Source organism: Dermacentor silvarum, chromosome 8, assembly GCF_013339745.2.
Source record: "Dermacentor silvarum isolate Dsil-2018 chromosome 8, BIME_Dsil_1.4, whole genome shotgun sequence".
NCBI classification, from domain to species: domain Eukaryota; kingdom Metazoa; phylum Arthropoda; class Arachnida; order Ixodida; family Ixodidae; genus Dermacentor; species Dermacentor silvarum.
In genome coordinates, this window is record NC_051161.1 from 141,967,556 (window position 1) to 141,988,610 (window position 21,055).

The 21,055-nt window shown below is 44.7% G+C and overlaps 1 protein-coding gene across 1 annotated transcript in view; it reads right to left on the reverse strand.

The window, feature by feature from the left end:
* Positions 1 to 3,367: 3,367 nt before the first annotated feature.
* LOC119461738 (uncharacterized) overlaps positions 3,368 to 21,055 on the reverse strand; it is a 48,554-nt gene continuing 30,866 nt past the window's right edge. Inside the window, exons 7-9 of the mRNA XM_037723112.2 lie at positions 13,092 to 13,240; positions 8,463 to 8,589; positions 3,368 to 5,380 (exon numbers count right to left, since the gene is read on the reverse strand). Of these exons, the coding sequence (XP_037579040.1) occupies positions 5,152 to 5,380; positions 8,463 to 8,589; positions 13,092 to 13,240 (505 nt within the window). The 3' untranslated portion in view covers positions 3,368 to 5,151. The remainder of the gene's footprint in view (positions 5,381 to 8,462; positions 8,590 to 13,091; positions 13,241 to 21,055) is intronic.

Genomic DNA, 21,055 nt, shown 5'->3' on the forward strand with positions numbered 1-21,055 from the left:
GCTTAAAATAGGATATCTTGCCGGAGTTGGAAGCTAACCAAACATCGTTAGGCCGGTTGGCTTTGGGAGACCACAGTACAACCACAAATGAGGCAGTGCAGGATGACCTTGGTTAGGCCTGTTTCGAAGTCAGAGAAGCGCAGATCAGAACTAATTTTGAAGAAAGACTCAGGAACATAGGTCAAAATAAATGGGTGGCTAAAGTGCACGACTATCTGTACGAGAACGGAGGAAGATGTCAGGAAGGTTGGAAACCAAGCACATGGTAATTGAAACTGTTAATAAACACCCAAGAGTCACGAAAAAAAGGAAGAGGGAGAAACAGATACAGCGAATTGGATGCAAAGAATGGAAACAAAAGACACCATGGAGATTTAAAAGAACGGAAAGAAGTAAATTAGAAAGGAAAATCTGTACGATAACACGAAGGGAAGTGCCTTGTTCGAGTCGGTTGCCTAAGGAGAAAAACATACTGGAGCAAATGTTCACAACAATATGAGGCATCTGTATGCTAGAGCAAAAATTCGGAGCTAACTCAGCAAAGCCTAATCGAATGCGAAGGGATTCACTAAGTGAGACCCCTAGGTAACGTACACCTTCCAGAAGCGCTTGCATGTAACGTGCACGGAAGGATCAACCGGTCAGCACTTGAAGTATACAAGAGACGTTTAGAGTATTGGCGAAAAAAAAGTTCGCCTCCATTCCACCCTGTGAAAGTGGATGCATAGCGAAGCTGGTGTGGACGTTATACAAGTAGCGCCACCCCAACTGGTGTTAGATGGCGTTACACAAACACCATCACCATAAGTGACGTATACATCACACGCGCATGCACGTCTGCCGAAGTGCAGCATACATTCTCTTTCTTCTAGGCGGTCCACCAAGCGCAAGTGCGTTACCAAACTATATAATGTTTAAAAGTAAATTGCGTCAGAAAATGCGTAAAGTAAGACTTACACACAAGTTGCAAACATGATAACGTCGGATTGTAATTCAAAGGTAAGAGAAAACATAATTCTGTTACGTGGAAACTCGAACACAAGCCGCTTTTCCAGCTGCCGTGCCGGTACTGTTGTTGGACAGTGAAGGCAATATTGTCGATTAGGGTCGTAGCACACGCTATGCGACAGATACAACGGGCAGAGCACCCATGCACCCAGGACACGCGCCTTTGCAAATGCTAGGCAGCACAGCGGGGAGTGGCATTCCAGGAATCGCCTGACGTGTGTGCGCAGGCGTGAGTAAGAACGGGTGCGAGCGAGAAAATCAGGGGGCTTTTGCTCCTTGAATATATGACTTTGCCTAGGTGCTACGGAGGAAACGTTCCTTTGCTCGCTCTGTATGCGTTTGTGTCTAGGCGTGCCGGTATTGCGGAGTGAGGTCACGCGCTGACCATGCGCATGCGTGTGTTTGTGCACGCTCCGACGCTGGCTGCCGGCGCGGTGAACCAGGTGAAGCAGTGGGCACTGACACCCCACTTGGTGATCGCTGTGTCTAAAGGTACGTCGGATGTAAGCGAATCCCAGAAGCTAAAGGTACGTCGGACAGACTATCTCGCGCCTTGGGTGCTCGTGCTGAGTCAGTCATGCCGGATTATACCTTTCTCGTGCCTTCCGGCGCGCTACGTTCATAATAATGTCATTGATTTTCCCGGGGGAGCAGTGAGGACCGTTGTCGAGACTAGGCCTGCTCTACGAGACTGGGCCTGGCACGAGCAGTATCTTCTCTCGACAATGGCGAACGCCGGCAGCAAGAGGATAGTGGCATGTGGAATTTAGAAATTAAACGACCGCGACGGCATCACGTCGACGGCATGACAACGAATGCGTGATGGCGACGCAATGATGGCGATGGCGTGACAACCGTATGCGGACTATGGGATGACGACGAGTATGTGACGAAAATGGCGTGACAACCATGAAGCCTTTATGACGATGACGGCATGACGGGAATCGGGTGACGAAGCTGGGATGATGACGACGGCACGACGGACGACGAGGAGGGTCAGACAACTGATGCATAATAGCGACTCCCTGACGATGACAGCATCAGAACGGTGGCACGATTTAACGACGACAGTGTGATTACGATAGAATGACAAAGAAGGATTGACGTCGATGGAACGACGCAGGCGGATGACCTTGACGGCATGCCGACAATGAGCTGACGGTACCGAAGTGATGTCGATGGTACAACAACAGCATGCCAATTACGGCATGACCACAGTAGCATGACAAAGCTAGAATGGCGATGATTCAACAACCACGACGACATCGATGGAAACAGCCACATCACCAAAATTAAACAACCACGACGGCAACAACCATGACCTAGTGGCCCAAGCTGGTAGAAAACTTGGCTCGCTGAACCGGCGTGATACGCTCAAAACGGCGGAAGTAAGCAAAGAATGCTAATCGCATTAAAATCTGTATGTCCCATGTCTGATAATATTCCCATGTATTATATTTTGGCAAATCCTGTATGATGCGCATTAGAACATAAGAAGGTCTCATATAAAAACTTGTACGCTCCATATGATTACATGAATGTAGCCCTGTGAAGAAACCATGATCTCAGTACGCAATATCATATGATTATATGGAGGTCGATATAAAAACTTTATCTCCCATATATCATATGGGGCAATTACCATAGATAAAATCAACGTATTCATACAAAGGCTCATAAGCTCCAATCCAATAATCCCATATAAGTAAACTGCACCTCTATTTGTTTATATATTATTATTGGATTGTGTAGCTTTGAGGATTTTCGATAGGGTTATTGATACTGTACGGAGGATGAATATAGTTGCGCAGGCTGTAGAATTTCAACGGGGCTTGTTGGCGGTGTATCGCACCACCTACAGTCTCGGCACCTGTTCACGCAGTTGACAATCGGGGAACCCGGCAGTCGGATCGCCATGAATGGCGAACAGAACCTATTGCCGCAATGCTGAGGATGCACGTGACGCACACTGGTGAGAACTTCTTCACGGGGAGGTTCTTCTGCAGAAAAAAATGACGATACTCCACGCCTAAAGACCTGAAGAACGAAACTGGTCTTACCTTTCAAGTATACGACGATGCAAATGCACGTTTCTGCTTGGAGAAATCACCTTCGGTTATTGTCTCCAGGAAGTGGTTTTATTGGACAAGCGAAAGAGGATTATTAGGGGCCTGGGAGAGGAAGTCGGCATCTGTATTGTAGTCCATGCTTTTATACTACGGGGATGACAAATTCATGCTGTCTGGAGCTACACCCAGAGTTGCTCAGGTGATTCGTCAGATAGGCTATTATTGAACACTCATTTTGACTATTTAAGACACCGGCCATAGACGAAAGTGCTGTATATGTTAAATGAATAAATAGGGCACAATATTTTATTTGCCAAGCTCAGAAAAGGGCTTTACAGAAAAGTCACAGAACTAGACTTCCGTGCTTCCAGCAGAATCTGACTATAATTTACAAACACGCAGTGAAGTTTGAAGATATTGTACGCACACAGAATCAAAATAAAAACATTAAAATAAACAATACACATAAGGTTTCACAAAAATCCTGTTCGGCTCGTACGTACCGCGTGACATGGAAACTTTAAGCGAGGGTTTTTATGTGACAAACACGTGGTCTTTGTAATCACATATTCCATTTCATGTGCTTAAACATATAAATTTTCGCAACGGCAACAACCAGTCTAAATTTGGAAGGCTTCTGACTATATACATATATTTGGTCTTAGCCCGTACATCGTAGGTGTGCTTGCGAAACGGAAAGTTGAAAGTGGGACAACTTCATCAAACTACATATATATTGCCTAGGTTGAACATATAGCTCATCTACGGTGTTTCAGGTAATTGTAGCTGATTTTAAAGATATATTGGTACATATTATACGAATGAGACACCGTTTATTGTTCCTAGTACTTTTGAGTAAAACAGACTATATTTGAAGTATATTTGTTAGGTCATTAAAAACCTTTTATTGTGAAAAATTATAAATGTCTAATTTAGAGCATAGGTCATATTACAAAAGTTGCAGAACATGCTTAGAAGCACCTAACGAAGTTATTTTCACCTTCTTATCTTTTGCGTGGTTCTTTTTTCCGGGTCTTTGAAGAAAGCTAACCATATATCAAAAAGAAAAAAAACTTGACTCACTGCGCGTTTGCATGTTGCAATTGCAGCACTCAATTGCGTCTAAAAAGAGTTAGGTAACCTGTCACGTAAAAAAAATGAACTTTTTCTGCAACTAACAAGTCGACCGACCAAGGCTGTTTTCTGATTTTTACTTTGTTACTTTAAGATGGTAAGTTTTTTTTCTATGCACAGAAGTGCTCCAAAAAACAAGTACTAAGTAGAACGGCGTATCCAACTCTGTGAGCACTGCCCGTAATGATTAAGGTCCTAAGATAATTATTTCGGAATTGGGTTCGAACACTAGGTTCGAGCACTTTATCAGGTTACAACTCCAGTTAGATTCAACCACTAGCCGGGCCATGCTTATTTTCCCTATTCTCTAAATTCGCGAAAACTTTTTATTATCTGTGTGATTCTGCTTTATATGAAACTTAGTCACTTCTGTACTTAGGAAGACCAAACTAAAGCGCACTGTTCCAGATAACTTTACTAGTTGGGTAACAGAAAAGTCACAGAACAAATGCGCTAACTCACGGTGCAGCACCAATATTACACAGGGCTGCATGGGTTTATTTGATGCCCTTTTGCTTATTTTTTCCTGCACATGCCTTGCGTATGTAGAGTGATTTGAACTGAACTTGCGTGGTGCGTGCTACAATGACCCATTTTTTTATGAGTGCAACGTTTTTACTCACAGAACATTTTTTCTACGTAAAACTCTGCGAGAATACAATCAAATGCCACAGCGAACGACTAGATAGATTAAGGTCAACCCTCTTTCGCTGAAGTGTTTTGCAAAGCTGTGTGCAAACATGTGGTAGTCACGAGTGCAATAAATTTTGGAGGACACACTATGGTTGTTTTGCAAGAAAAGACGCAGTTTCTGGAATAATGCGTGTTCCGCGCCCCACGCCATTTTTCTATGCACAAAAAACTAGTTGAGATCACAGCTTTTCTAAGACCAGTTCTCTGCCTTCTTTCATGTAATGCTGCGCATCTCCCTCCGTGCGCCTTACGAACATCCGGACACCACACGTTTGACCATTGCTTGTGCAAAGTAGAGAACGAAAGGCAGCAAGCAAGAGCCACTCGCGGCTGATTTGGTCGCACCGGAGACTGCGACGGTAACGAACGCCGTTCGCGCCGTTCGCAGGTAGCCGTCAACTACAGTCAGGGAAGCGCCGTCGGCCTTGCAAGTCTGGAATTCGCCACGGATGCAGTCCAGCTGGTTCTGGAACAGCCTGGGAAGAAAGCAGGAGACGGGCCTTCTGTCAGGAGTCTGAGAATTGATTTCAAAGCGTGGTACAGCTAAGGGCAGCGTCTTTATTATTAGAGACAGGTAGATAAAGAAAACATCACAGACGAAAAGTCTCCAAGGCGTTCTTGCGCTAATTGTAACCGAAAGACACACCATAAGGTACCAGCAAAAGCGTGCACAAGTCTATTCCAAGTACAAAAAGTAACAAACGGCTGCAGGTTCAGCGTAGTCTATAATATTTACTTAGACGCCACGATAAGTTCCTAAGAAGTCAGAAAAATACATTTCGCTTTTGCGCTATGTTCTAAGCAGCGAAGGCGATTCATTGAGAAATAACATGCCCACTACTACACTCGCGGTCCCAGCAGCTTTATTATTTTCAGCAAACAACGTGCAACAGTCTCCGTATATGAGGCTCAAGTTCAGCCATTTGTTTAGCATGACCTTGTGACAGAACCTCTCCTTGTTCTGGCAGGTAATGGTGTTGTCACCCTTACTTGCCACGAGAAAAGGACACTGAGTTGAGCGATGTTGCTTGCAGTAAGACCATTGGAACTTGAGGCATGTGGTATATCCCATCACGTTAACACCAAAGCACCAACAGGTAAGGGACGTGGTAAAGAAAACACTGGCGCCGATGTTCGGGTCAACATAAGTCAATTACCAGCATGTAGCATTTTTCTATCTATGCCAGATGCGATTACTTCCGTTCATTATTGTTACCCTATAGCTATACAGTATACTTCATTGCGAAACTTGGAACAGCTACATCTGTTTGTTTTTTCTTCTTAACTGTTCGAATGAATGTTTCGAGGCACTGGGGCTCCATTACACCATAGAAGAATTCATAGCAGCTCACAGAACTGCCCAGATGGAGAGGCTCTACTAAAGTCAAACCAGAATACATATTCTGGATTCACTGCACATCAACTATGAACCTAGAACTGACATCAAAACAGATATACCAGCGGACATTAGGAGACACCTATATATCCCTCCGTTACCCAAACACATACATCCTTCGCACAATGAAGAACGAAGAAAAGAAAGAGCCAAAGCATTAGGAAGAAGGTTTGAAAATTCCAAAGATGTGCTCTATGTAGACGCAGCCGACCACGAACATCAAGATGCCAGGGCAGTAGCAGTAGTCAATAATCAAGGACATGCAATTGCATCAGGCACAGTCCTAACAACAACGCGAGAGCTTGGAGAAGAGGTCGCCATTGCACTAGCAATGACATCTTCTCCCAAATATAAAATTATAATAAGTGATTGCAAGACCGCTATGTTAAATTACGCTAAAGGGCGCATCTCGCCAAAGGCGCAAAAATCCTCCAGGCTGGTTTCCACGGAGACCGAGTCAGGGGAATACAAATCATCTGGGCACCAGCCCACTGTGGCTTGCCAGGCAACGTGAATGCGCATGACGCGGCTCGAGGTTTCGAAGACCGAGACGACGTCACCAACACCAACACGGACGCATTCGTAATCCGCCGGTCGGGCAGAGATAGGCTGGTTTCCTTTAAGGAAATTATTAATCATTACAGACTAGCCAGGGCTAGATATCCGGCAGCACATTGCTAATTTAACAAATGGCAATCGGTGGCTTGGCGGCTAATACAAACCAAAACATTCCCCAACCCCATTGCCTTCAGTAACTATCACCCAGACGTTTTCACAGACACATGTAAGCATTGTAACAACCGAGCAGATCTTCAACACATAATCTGGGCATGCATAAAGAAACAATATCATAACAATAACTGTTCAAAACCACAACAACCAAGTTTAATAATAAGAAATGAGGAGCAATGGGAGTCCGTGCTGCTCAGCTCGGACCCGGATGTTCAAGCAAGAGTAGTCCAAATGGCTGAAGACGCCGCCGCGGCTCAGGGGCTGCCGGCCGCCGTCTAAAGGGGGGACGGGGGAGGCTTCTAGTCATTGCCCCCTCCTCTAACCACATTTTGGGCAAAATAAAGTTATTTCTCTCTCTCTTAACTGTATTGTGTGTGTTGATGTTTGTGTGTGTATATTTACTTCCATTTTCTAAATTACCAGATATTACGATAGTATTTCTTGTTTTCTTCTATTAAAAATGCCGTCTGCTGCGTTAAATTTGAGCATCTAGAAATTTCCTTGTTATCATGCCTGAATGACCTTGTTGTAAGAAGAGTGTTTAGCTATTAGTGCTGTCTTGACTGTTACCAAGAAAATTGTCCATATGTACACAACTGCTGACCAATGAAAACATGGACACCGGGTGCTTGCCAAGCAGCTTCGCAGCCTTTAGCCGAAAGGACCGTTCCACACGTGACAGAAATAAAGCAATTCAATTCCAATGAATCCTCATCTGAGCAGGGCAGTTAAAGACCGATGGTTGGATTTACTGATGAAGTTTAACGTTCCAAAACAACACCGGCGCTATCTCGTGAAGCACCGTAATCAAGCTTTTAACTACACATAACTAAAAGAGTGCTTTCACATTATCATGCCGCCACGTCACTCTACAAGAAATAACGCAGTTTGCGTAATATGGCTATCTATTGCAGATAAAAGCCACAGTTTCTACTTAAGATATTGGGGGCGTCCTAACATAGCCTAAATTTGCAGTTTTATTGAACTTAGTTCCGAGAATTAGTTCACAATTATGTAAGTAACCATTCTAATACTTATTCATACAAAATCAGGACAAGACTAAAACAGGTACGAATCCAGTGCTTTCTTAACAAGCATCATGGGCGACCTGAAGCAGCGCCATGAATGGGGGGACCTAGGCACTCTTGTTCGCTGCAGGGTAGCTTGTTGTAAAGAAATAATATTGAGTAAACTAAAATAAGTCCTCTAGAATGGCCGTTAACACAGAAAACTCAATGAGACAGCTTGCCCCATTAGCCGCGGATATGCGACAATAAACCAGGCCCACACAATGCGTCCTCGACGTGGGGCGCTGTTGCCTTTCCGGATTTCTTTTTAATCCAAAGTCATAAATCTACAACTCGAATTTCTTTTTAGAATAGGTTACGCTTAGACGATAAAACATCAGACGCAGTCTGCGTCATACTCACTTGTTCGCTGCACCAGGAGACAGAGCGGACCCGGATTGGGAAACGTTGTGCACGAATGTGTTAGAGCACTCGCTGATGGCATCATCGTTGGGGTTGCAGCCGTCGCCATGAAATCCCCCAGCAAATTCTGCACAGAGACATAACTCAACGCTTAAACATGAGTTATCGGGCCATTGAAGATATTGAGATTCTGCCATCGCAATTGCGTCTATCAACTGGCTAAGTAGAACACTCTTACGATTGTACATGTATGGTATTCTGATTGCGTAATAATTTCTTCTAGGGGTAGGCGAATAGTCTGAACTTTCGAATAACGAATCGATTATTCTGCCATTAAATTCGCCCTTCTAATCAACTGGCCACTATTCACGAACCACGAACACGAATCTTTCTATTTTAGAATATTTGAAATCTTCAGCAGTCCAAGATCAAACATAAAATTGGAGAAAAGTACGATAAGTTTCCTCCCAGCGTACATAGTAAATTTAAATCATTAAAAATTATGTAGCGAGACCGGCTACGTCACTCCGGGAGCCAGGCCACTAATTAAAGCAGGATAATTCACACTTTCCGAAGAGCCCCAAGCATGTGAAACAAGATGCGTATTTATTACTTATGCACGATTTGTGGTCTCACCGAACAACACTTCTTAACGCGCAATATTATGACAAGAACTTCCTAATGGTATGAATACTAAACTGTGAACATCGTGGAGTATTAATGATGAAAACAGCGGTTCAGTATTTTGAAAACTATTCAGCATTTCATTCGATCCACTCCTTGCACTATTAAATCAATATTTGATTCGGTCTCAAAAATCGCTACTCGCATGCCCCAATTTACTTGTCTAAATTGCACCGGGTGTTTCTTACGAAGACTTTAAGCGATATTTAAAAATAGCTCTTCTGAAATAAAAGGAGGGTTCCTTTGGAGCCACTGGTGGCAACCACGGGGTGACGGCGGATACATGGTAATTAGCTGCTAATCAACAAAAATCAACAATTAACTTTAAAACTTTTAGTTTCACTGGGCTCATCGTAATCGGGAAATTGAAGTGCGCTCTCCGTACAAACCATCCCAACTTTTGGTTCTAGAAAAATGAGATTACCAGAGAGGGCGCGCGAAACCTAAACTGGGAGACTGCAGTGCACGCAAAGCCGCGCCCATCGAGATGACGTTCTGCTTACGTCACCAAGCAGCGGGCAGCCAGTGCACTACGACAGTGAGGAGTACAGGTAGCGGCAGTAAGCGCTATCTCTAAGTGCAACTAAACATGCAAAGGATCCTTCAATGGGCAGCGTAACTTTCTGGCCCCTGTGTCATTTCGCACCCATAGTATACGTATCTATGCAAGAAATGCTTAAGTTGTATTTGACGCAGCGCGCCGCTCTCTGCTAACTATTTCTCTTACGCAGCATCCCAAAGTGTCAGTTGTAGTTCTGTTCTGACGTCGTATAAAACTTCCACTTAAACCGTCACCCTTACCAAATTTTCTCTACACGCGCTCGGTATTGTGCTCAATATTGAACTTTGTCACTATGTGCTCGATACTGCTTCCAATATCGCAGCAAGGCCGTCATAAGAAATTAAGTTGACAGAACCTATTAACATTGCCTCCCAAACTTTTCTCTGTAGCTAAGCAGCTGGCTTACTCAACGATCTGGAGGATGTGAGAAAATCCCTTTAACTATCTTGCAGGAAGCCCCAAAGACTCGTTTCGCTACGCTGATTGACTTATTTTCCGAAGTTTCTTCAAGGAATGTTTTCCACAGACATTCCGGTACACGTGGGCCTTTTTCTGAACTGCGAGCGCTGTGTGCATGGTATAGTTTATCTCCACACCGTGAAATCAACAAAGTGAGTCGCGACAGCGTTACTTATAAAGCACAGACCGGGAGAGCTGGCTTAACATGAATTTGCTTTTTGCAGTCTCAAATGGTTGTAGCACCGAGTGCCCATGTCATGCATTGGTGCATGCGAAGATAGATTACAGTTCAAGGTTGGGCGAAGACGGCACCATTGCCCTGTCCTTCTCTATTGTACGTGTACTTTCCCAATGTATCAGGCCCAGTGAAAATACTCTATGGGAGTTCTTTGCTTCGGCTCACACAATTAAGTAACAGATAAAAGGAAAGTTTTCAGCATGTCAGCCTGCATAACAACCCCAAGATTCTTGCTCGCGATAACGTTTATTATATTGGGTATTAACTGTTGAATCGCACTAATATTGTAGGCAATATATTGTCTACATTCGAATTCACCAACAGCACGCTTGCGTTTTAACAATTCAACGTACCTATGCAAATTTGCAGTATAAAAAACACTGTTACGTATAATTTGACGAAGACATGTTGACGCCGTGGTGCAGTTGCCTAGTGGGTTCGCTTTCAAATTCAGGGGAGGCGAATTCAATTGTGACGGTTCGTCGAAAACTATATTTAGGTTCCGCCATTTTTGGTTTCTATATTTTTTTATGTTCTGTGGGTCAAAATCGGGTGTCGTATTTTAAGAAGAAAACTGGGGAGAAATTGGGGGTTTTGTTGTCAGGCAGGAAATACTGGGAGAAATGGGGGATTTTGCGCTCTTGTAGCCCAAAGTTAGGAATCGTTCTCGTAAGGTTTAGAAACGCTTACCACAAGCAGTTACTGTATCTCCATTTGGACACAAACATTCTATTTGAACAAGCGATATCATTCACAAAAACATGTAGCGAAAAATAGAGCTGCTCGTAAGTCATGTGACGGACTCATCTCTACAAATCCTCATTGTCACGCATTAATAATATATTTAAAAGAAACCACAAACACAGAAACGACAAATGAAAAGTAGTTTAGCGATTCCTTGTGTACTCTGTTTTCTGCACTTTTTTAACAAAAGAAGAAAGTACAAAAAGTACTGTTCACAAGCATACTTCGCAGGAGGTGCGATGCTTCTCCTTAACTTGAAAGCCCTTGTTGACGTACATTGCCATTGGAACCATTTATGTGTCCATGTTAGGCCTCCCGGGCCTTTCCTCCATGTCCATTGTCGTACTGCTTTACTGGATCCTTTATAAGCTCTTGCAACAAACTTGATAATTTAGTTGAACCACTCACTCGTCTTGGAAGGTAACGAAGCTGGTAAAACATCCTCTCAAGGCCACAGCTACTGCTCACAATGCAGAACGTCTGCGCTTAGTTAATTCGCTTCCCAGCGCATGCCGCCGTTTACAAGTATGCGACGTGCCAGTGTCCCATTGCGATATTCTTGCAAACGCGGCTATTAAAGAACACAAGTTCTGGTTCACTCAACACCGGCAGGCGCTGAATATATATCTTTTAGTGAAGAAGAGGGACGATGCAGTGAGGCATCCTTAGCAGCGCTGTCTAGTGGGTCAGGCTCTCCAGCGCATCGCTCGGACTACGCCGCTCGCGCCCGCCGTTCCCTGAGCTGATCCAACAGTCGGCTCTAACGCTTGCGTGCAATAAACGCCTTTACAATCTTTATATATGCCAGTTTTCGCTAACAGTGTTAGGTGCATGAAAACGAGGCATATACAACATTCATGTATTATTATTATTATTATTATTATTATTATTATTATTATTATTATTGCTATATATTATTATTATTATTATTATTATTATTATTATTAGTAGTAGTAGTAGTAGTAGTAGTAGTAGTAGTATTAGTATGACCTATTTTGACTACATGCTCAGCAAAGATAGCCAGCGTTAATTTATTCTGTAACACTTACATTTATTATTATCCTTCATGAAAGGGCGAACTTCGGAGAGCAATGGGGTTCAACCCAACTTTTAGAAATTTTATTTGAGGTGCGAAAATTGGGATTCCTCAGGTTTTACCCGAAAACGAAGGTCCCCAACTGTGTTGTACTAAACAGCTGACCTCATGTGCGTCAAGGTAATGCATCCCACTCCCGCCAAAGAGACATGCAGCGTCCCTCGCGTTTGCTTTGACAGCAGCCTCTGGAAGCTGGCACAACATTACGCGTCGTCACTTAATAATTGCGTGTCTTCTCTACATCATGCGCATTGCAATTAAACTGTTATTCTAGTGTTGCGTCACCGTTTCGTTTACGTGCTTCTTTAGCTTTCACAAGTAGATCCAGGCTTGGCAACAACGCAACACACTATACGTATCTATTTTGTGAAAACTAGAGTGACGAAGCTAAACACAACGTGCAGGAAAGTACAAGAGAAGCGTAGAAATTCACAAAAACCAAACAACGCAACAGAAAAACAAATCCATCACTTAAAGCACAAGAAGACGCCTTTCAAGGAAATTTTGCTATTCTATGCTTATTTAATTTTGTTTCATCCGAATTAAGCCTTAATTATGCGTTCATCGAATTGTGCTTTGCCTGTTCGCCCTGTATCGGAAAAACGTTACCTGAATGTACGTCCAAAAGCTACACAGGGGCTTTAAGTCAGCTGCAATAGTTCAGCATAATGTTTACAGCTTAGAATTATACAAATCCACTAAAATTCTCATTTAGGGGGTTCTTTCCCATTTCTCCACCATCTAAATGGGGTAGCCGCGGCCAGGAGTGGATCTCGCGAAACCGTACGCCCAACAAACGGTGTACAATTATCACGCCAGCAAAAACAACGGTTGTCACCAGCATACCACGCAGTTTTGCCTGTCCGTCGTCACACAGCCAGCTACGTGCCGTGTCGAAGGCCTTGATGTTCCGCTCCAGGGCACTTCTGGCTGCCTTGGTGTAACAGTCACTGTTAAGGATGTTCTTCTTACACTCGATTACATTCTCGTAGGTCCTGCACGGATGCGTAAAAAGAGTCTAGTTGCAATTCAAACAAAAATTTCTTCAGGATCACAAGGTTGTCTAGGGGCGCAGACAAAGAACCTATGTGAAGGCTTGATTAGGGGTTTGCGCCCCCTATTATGAACTAGGACCCTTCGGACAACATTCCGTCAAAGTACACAGGGAATCAATCCATACAATTTGCTCACAAATTGAGGATTACGAAATACTTAATCACAGTGAAATGCAGCAATATTACTGTGCACAATATGTGCAGTGTCAAAATGTGTACAATGAATAGATGGAAGATGCATACAAATAAACAGTAGGTAATAACAAGCTCAAAAAATTATAACATACTGTAAAAATTACTAAAGCTTGCTGAACATAGAGAACAAAGTATAAACAGCAATAAAAATATTATTTTTCATTAGCAAATGTGCGTTACATTTGGCAAATGAAGCAAATTATATAATCGTCTCAGGCGACCCTGTTCAGTGCTACATTTCACTGTACACATGCCAATGTCGGTCCGAGTGTTATAGTTGGGTTCACCATTCCGAAAGTAATCAATGCATAAGCTTCACATTGCCTAGTTTACGCTTCACCTCCAAAGCACTGTAGTCCACCAAGAATATCGCTATTGCCTAACCGATAACATTTATATCTTAGAAACACAGTTCTAGTCCGTTTTATAAGCCTCTTGATCGACACTATAATGTAGCGTTATGCATATAATATGCGAATAGCATTGTTGGCGTTATAAGGCCAATTTTATTTCCCGCTATGTAAGCTATTGTTATAATCGCCCAGGAATGTGACAGCGCAAGTCCAAGCAACGCTTCCAGACCGCTTTCCTTTTCCGAACTAATCGTCCTTCTCGATTGATTGACCTTCCATTTACCATGAGAGACTGAACGATGTTTTACTGAACGCTAAAACAGATAGTTCTCCTAGCCCGACGACATAGCGAACACTGCACTACATAACCTCCCAGAGGACCGAAAAGAGCGCCTACTTGACCACCTCAGTCATATTTAGAAATCTGACAGCCTCCTTACTGATTGAAAGGAGTCGTTGGTATTTCCAATTACAAAACCCTAAAAGCCACCAACAAGTGTCACCAACCTCAGACCAATTTCACTAACCTCCAACATATTCAAAGTAAGGGAAAAGATTGCTGCCACTCGCCTAGATTGGTTCCTCGAGACAAACGACATGCTCTACTGACCCCAAACCGGTTTTCGTACTCATCTCAGCTCACCAGATATTCTGCTCCTCATCAGAGAAGTTACTGCCGCCGCTCTTACGCTGATAGACTCAAGAATTCTGGTCGCAATCGATGTAAAGAAAGCGTATGACTCGATCCCACATGCGATTGTACAGGCATCTGCGACAAGCAGATGCATACGAGGACGAGTACTACAATTCGTGTAATCCTTCCTCTCGAAACAAACTTTTCGAATCAAAATCGGAGAGACGATTACTGCTTGCAAAGAAAACTACGTGGGAGTCCCTCAAGACGCTGTTATCTCGTCAGTCAATGTAGTGGCCCAACTTCCACCCCTTGTGCGAGCTATTGAAGAAATTGACTTCGCCATTTAAGCTGATGATGTCATCATTAGGACAATGCGTGACTCTATTAATCGCCCAGGAGAAGCAGTGCTGTCGGCTTGAATGGCCTATCCGATTATTTTCAGAAGGCAGAGCTGTAGCCGTCTCCGGGAAAAAAAGCACGCATTCGGCAGCGGGAAACAAGAAGATTCTCGCCGAAATTCCCCCAGACTGGCCTCACCTATACCTCTACGACTACAAAATTCATCGACAGACTTTCCTTAGGAATGTTGGCGTTCCCATCGACCAAGACGGAGAACCGACTACTCGGCTCAAGGAAGGGCCAGCATCGTGGCGTATGACGGCCCACTTTATTAGCCATATCACTTCAAAGGCTCGGAAACAAAAATACTCCGAGTTCACGATACTCACCGATGTGCTTCCCGCTTCAAATTCCTCTATGAGTTCCACTTCAACTTTCTAAACAGGTGAGAGGAGGCCGTAGTAGAGCGACTGAATCGCGAAGCCATGCAAATAGTGACGGGTTTACTGCGCTACACCAAACTAGTGGATTTACTACAACAGTCCCATATAAACACGATCTCCGACAAAGCTGAGAACAAGAGGCGGGTCAGATACTCCGCCTCTAAGATACAAAGGGCGCAAGAGCTGCCCTTGTGAGACTGGGATGCTGAATTGATACGGCCGACTCTTTTTCCCATGCTGCCCCTCCTTGGAACCAGCCAGTGCCCCCATCAACCACCAACCCATGACGATAACCTTAGGCAGGTCGCAACCTCACTGCGGAGCTGCGGCAGCACGCAGACGCACCACGCGGCTACAAAGAAATCTAGGGGCTGGAGATGAATACACTTGGCCTATGTACACTGATGCTGCTGTCGACAGGGTCAAAGGAATCGAACCGCTTGCGTGGACACAGAGCAAACGATAATGTGAGTGACACTCACGTAGTCACAGGTCGCTTCATACCCCGTGAAGCGGAGCTGTGGGCTATACTTCGCCTCCACGGCATCAGAACATGCTTGTAGCCACTGCAACAGTACCATGCACATTTACACGAACTCTCAGGGTGCGCGGCTTGCACCGTAACCAGAGTCAAGCAGTCAGACGAATACTCGACGGTGCAGCCCTTCTAGAAACTCGAAGTGTCCGCTTAAAACTCAGCTAGGCCCCTTTGTTGGTTGTTAGCGCGGGCGAAGAGCAATGAGACCGTGAGCGATGGGTTCCAAACAAAGACTAAACTTTTTTTTTTATTCTCTCGCGAGACATGTAGAGGCGCGTGCGCCAACAGACTTGCCTTTGAGGTGCATACATGGTGTTCAAGAGTGGTGCTATAAACCAGCCATTTACACGCGCGCCAGTTATAGCGGCGCGAGGATGGCGTTCACTACACCATCATAGTATTATCGGAAACTAGGCCGCCCACAACGCCGCAAGGGAGATTTCGCAAGCACCCCGAGAAAGCGACGTCGAAGGGCGACAGCTGAAGTTTTGGATGCGGCAGAGCTGGCTCCCTGCATGTTCTTACTGCTCCCACTGGCGTAATGGGTAAGAGAAAAAATGGAGGCAGCAGTGACAAAGCAAGCGAAGAAGCAGAGGAGGAAGACGAATTCCCAGATTAGTGCGAACGCACCCTGCTCACGAAACAAGATCGGAAGGAAGCCCTCCGCAGCCTTCTGCCCCCCGAGCCGTATCCTGTCCCGCGCGAACTTGGACGACACGCTACATCCGTACTTCGCCATCTGTGTACTGGCACGGCTTGACACAGGTTATGTTAAATGGGATGCGGCGATCTACGGTCGACATGGAACATAATCAATAAGGTTGTCGGTGTTCGCGAAGCCATAGACACACACCGTCGAGGGCGGAGCACTTGTTATATGAGTGCGAAAGAAGTAGCGCAGAAAACACATTTTGTCAACGCTGCCACCAGCAATACGTCCAAAAACCTATATTCAATCGATCCACCAGACCAAATTGGCTGATGACTGCAAGATCATCTATCGGAAAGAGTGTGGGCCGATCTCAGAAGTAGTGCTCTCTAAAACCGCGGACCAATCTCTAATATAGTGCCAGGCTAAAATCGCTTAAATTATATCCGGTGCTGCGCGAAATCGAAGCCGAATCGCGAAGATTTCTCAGGTATTCAGCAGCCCGATGCATTAGCGCGCTGCGTCTCCAATTTGCGCCGGGAGCGTGGGATAATTCGCACTGGTGCCACATTCCAGCACGCCACGAATCTCGGAGGGCACGCACAGGCTGTGCAGACGCGCTTCTGGATGGCGCTGTATGTCCACAATGAAATGCGAGAGGAGGGCTCGGCTGCAGTAGATGACTCATACGCACCGGCGCGCCCCTGTTGCAATCTCTGAGGCCACTCAAAAAACAAAACAAACTTCGCGGAAATGCCAATAGATGACGCAGCGTGTCTAGGGGCAAGCACGAGAGAGAAGCCTGGCAGCAGTACACGCTGCCTACATGACGCGTTTCGGCTATTCACATACTTAGACAGTTATCGTGGATGAGTTTTGCCCACATTTCTTATTCCGATAGCAAATATATTGACAGTCATGGCGAGCTTCCACCGTCGTCATCGGCATCGACCTCACCCGGAGGTTGCGTATATTAAATGTCCAAGCCGATAAAATTGCGGCTGGCGCAATGTATGCTAGGTGCGAGGCGAAGTATGCTAGGGTGAGCCGAGAAGGATGGTGGCGTGACGCGGCAGTGTCTTGCCGCGTGCGCAACGGGCTGAGTGGGGAGATGTGCGGCAGCTAAGACCCGGCAGAGGAAAGGGGGGGCAGCTGAGTGCGCATCCCCTCTTCTACTCCGCGGCAGCGCAAGGCGTGGCCGAGCGTCGCCGGTCGCTCCCTATATTAGAGGTAATTTGGGGTTGGTGCAAAGCTAGGCGATCCAAGAAGTCTGATGGATGCGTGCGCGCGGGTTTCTCACGCGCCTAGTTCACATAGAAGCGACGGGCAGCACGAAGGAGAATTCGCTCGCCGCTGCTGCCTCTCTTCATCCCAGCGAGTGTCGACCGTCTTCGAAGGAGATGTGTTCATGTCTCATGACATCATGCTTGTTAATTTAGTTATAGTAAGCGATTGTTTACAGTAGTTCATATGGCCGATACAACGATTAGCCTTACTTCGTATAGCTAACACTTTGGTATTGCAATCAATGCATCGCCTATAGGGCGAAACTGCTAGTTTTCTTCTTGAATACGTTAACAACAAGCAACACGTACCATTTAACCCAGTGCATTACTGCATAGTTGCCAGCATTCATACACATAAGCACTCGCAAAAACGTAGAGGCCATCATGCACATCGTCACATCACGGACAATAAGCTTCAAGGTGTGATGACATTGAAACAGTTACGTTCACTTGTGGGATCATTTTAGAACATAATGGTGGACCATTAGAGCTACAGAATGGAAACCAAGAGAAGGGAAGGGCAGTCTAGGATGCCGGAAAACTAGGTGGGGTGATGAAATTACTAAATTTGCAGGCACAAGCTGGAATCAGCTAGCGCAAGACAGGGATAAGTGAAGATCGTAGGGAGAGGCCTTCGTCCTGCAGTGGACAAAAATATAGGATGATGATGATGATCATTGAGAGCGTTATGTACTTTATCAAAAACGCTGTTGGTCTGCATGGAAGAATTCCACCGGCCAGCACGTTCGTCCTCCTTCCACCCCGAACTGATGGAATTCATTGTTTACTTGAGAACGGCGCCAGCGACACGACAAAAAAGAGAATATAAGCCGCACAACAGCGCTCCTGATGGATGAATAACGCTTTATGGTGGAAAGGCACCTGACGCGTCAGAGCGCGAACAACCCTGCTGCAATTTATTGAATTTTCCCGCCAAAGTTTCCTTTCTGTGTATTTTATTGTTCGCAATATCTTTCAGGCGAAATTGGCAGTAGAAATGCTCATGGATGGTGCTAAATTGTCACTGAATCAATGAAGAAATTAGTTACGCTTTCTATCGACGAAGCAAGGGTTTTGAACAAAGTTTAACCGTTGCTAGGCATTTAATAACATGGTCCTTCAATGCGTTTACCTTGGTGTTAGAAAACCGGTTTCATGCTACAACATCATACCCTGTTGGTGAAGCAGCGCACTGGCCACGACACGGCGGAGAGATACAAGAATACACGACATTCGCTGCACTCACAGCTGTGTCGAGTGTCGTGTATTCTTGCCTCTCTGCCTTGCCTTGGTCAGTGCGCTGCTTCAGCAACACGGTATGATCATTCGTCACCAACTCGCCCAACTTTCCACCCTACTGAACTTCATATTAAAGAATCAGCGTAGCTTGCACCGGGGGCACAATGCAGATTTCGTCCAAGTTATCCCCATCAATTCCCGGAATTTATTGATTATTCATCGATTATTCATTAGCTATTTATTGGCTATCGATTGACTATCGCAAGGTATGGGCAACGTATTTGGGCTAGGCTAAGCACTACCAAGACATCGCCAGCATTTCCCGGAATTTATTTAATACTAATCGATTATCGTTTAGCTATTGATTGACTATCGCAAGGTATGCGCCACGTATATTGACTAGGCTAAGCACTACCAACAAGAAGAGAGTAAGGGATATCCGAAATTACAACGTGGAATAGATTGAGGAAGCAGTAAAATATGGACGCAGCACGAAATCAGTGAGAAGAAAACTTGGCACAGGACAAGGCGAAATATATGCACTGAAACATAAGCATGGTAATATCGTTAGCAATTTCGATGTCATAGTAAAAGCAGCGGAGGAATTCTATACTAACCTGTATAGTGCCCAGAGAAGCCAAGCTACTTTCTTTCGAGCTAGTGATGAGCAGAATACAGATGCTCCTTCTATAACTCGTGATAAAGTTAGAAGGGCCTTTAAAGACATGACCAGGGGAAAAGCTGCTGGCGAAGATGGAATAACAGTCGATTTAATCAAAGATGGAGGAGATATCATACTTGAAAAGCTTGCGGCCGTTCGTACTCAATGTCTCACGCCTTCAAGTGTACCAGAAAGCTGGAAAAACGCCAGCATTATACTCATCCGTAAGAAGGGAGACGTTAAAGAATTGAAGAATAATAGACCCATTAGCTTGCTTTCAGTATTGTATAAAATCACCACCAAGATAATTTCCAATAGAATCAGGGCAACACTTGCCTTCAGCCAACAAAGAGAACATGCTGGCTTCAGGAAGGGATATTCTACGATGGATCATATCCATGTCATCAATGCGGTAATAGAGAAATCTGCGGAGTTCAATCAACCTCTCTATATGGCTTTCATAGATTATGAAAAAGCCTTTGATTCAGTAGATACCAGCAGTCATACAGACATTGCGTAATCAAAGAGTACAAGAGGCATACGTGAATATCTTGGCAAATATCTACAAGGATTGCACGGCAACCTTGGTAATCCACAAGAAAAGTAGAAAGATACCTATCAAGAAAGGAATCACGCAAGGAGACACAATCTCTCCAATGCTATTCACTGCATGCTTAGAAGAAGTATTTAAGCTCTTAGACTGGGAAAGCTTAGGAGTGACAATCACGGCGAATATCTCAGCAACCTTCGGTTTGCAGATGACATTCTCCTACTCAGCAACAATGGGGATGAATTACAGCTTATGATTGACTACCTTAACCGAGAAAGTGTAAGAGTGGGATTGAAGATTAATATGCAGAAGACAAACGTAATGTTCAATACTCTGGCGAGGGAAAAGAATTTAGGATCGCTAGTCAGCCTCTAGAGGTTATAAAGGGTTACGTTTATCCAGGTCAATTACTCACAGGGGACCGTGATCAGTAGAAAGAAATTTACAGAAGAATTACAGAAGAAATAAAAAGTGTACAATCATTGCATTTTACGGGTGCTAACATATGGGGCAGAAACTTGGAAGTTATCAAAGAAGCTCAAGAACAAGTTAAAGACCACACAAAGAGCGATGGAACAAAAAATGTTAGGCCTAACGTTATGAGACAGGAAGAGAGCGGTGTGGATCAGAGATCAAACGGGGATAGCCGATATTCTAGTTGACAGAAAAAATGGCGCTGGGCAGGCCATGTAATGCCTAGGATGGATAACCGGTGGACCATTTGGGTTACAGAATGGATACCAAAAGAAGAGCAGCGCAGTCGAGGACGACAGAAAACTAGGTGGGGTGATGAAGTTAGGAAATTTGCAGGCGCAAGTTGGAATCAGCTAGCGCAAGACGGGGGTAATTGGAGATCACAAGGAGA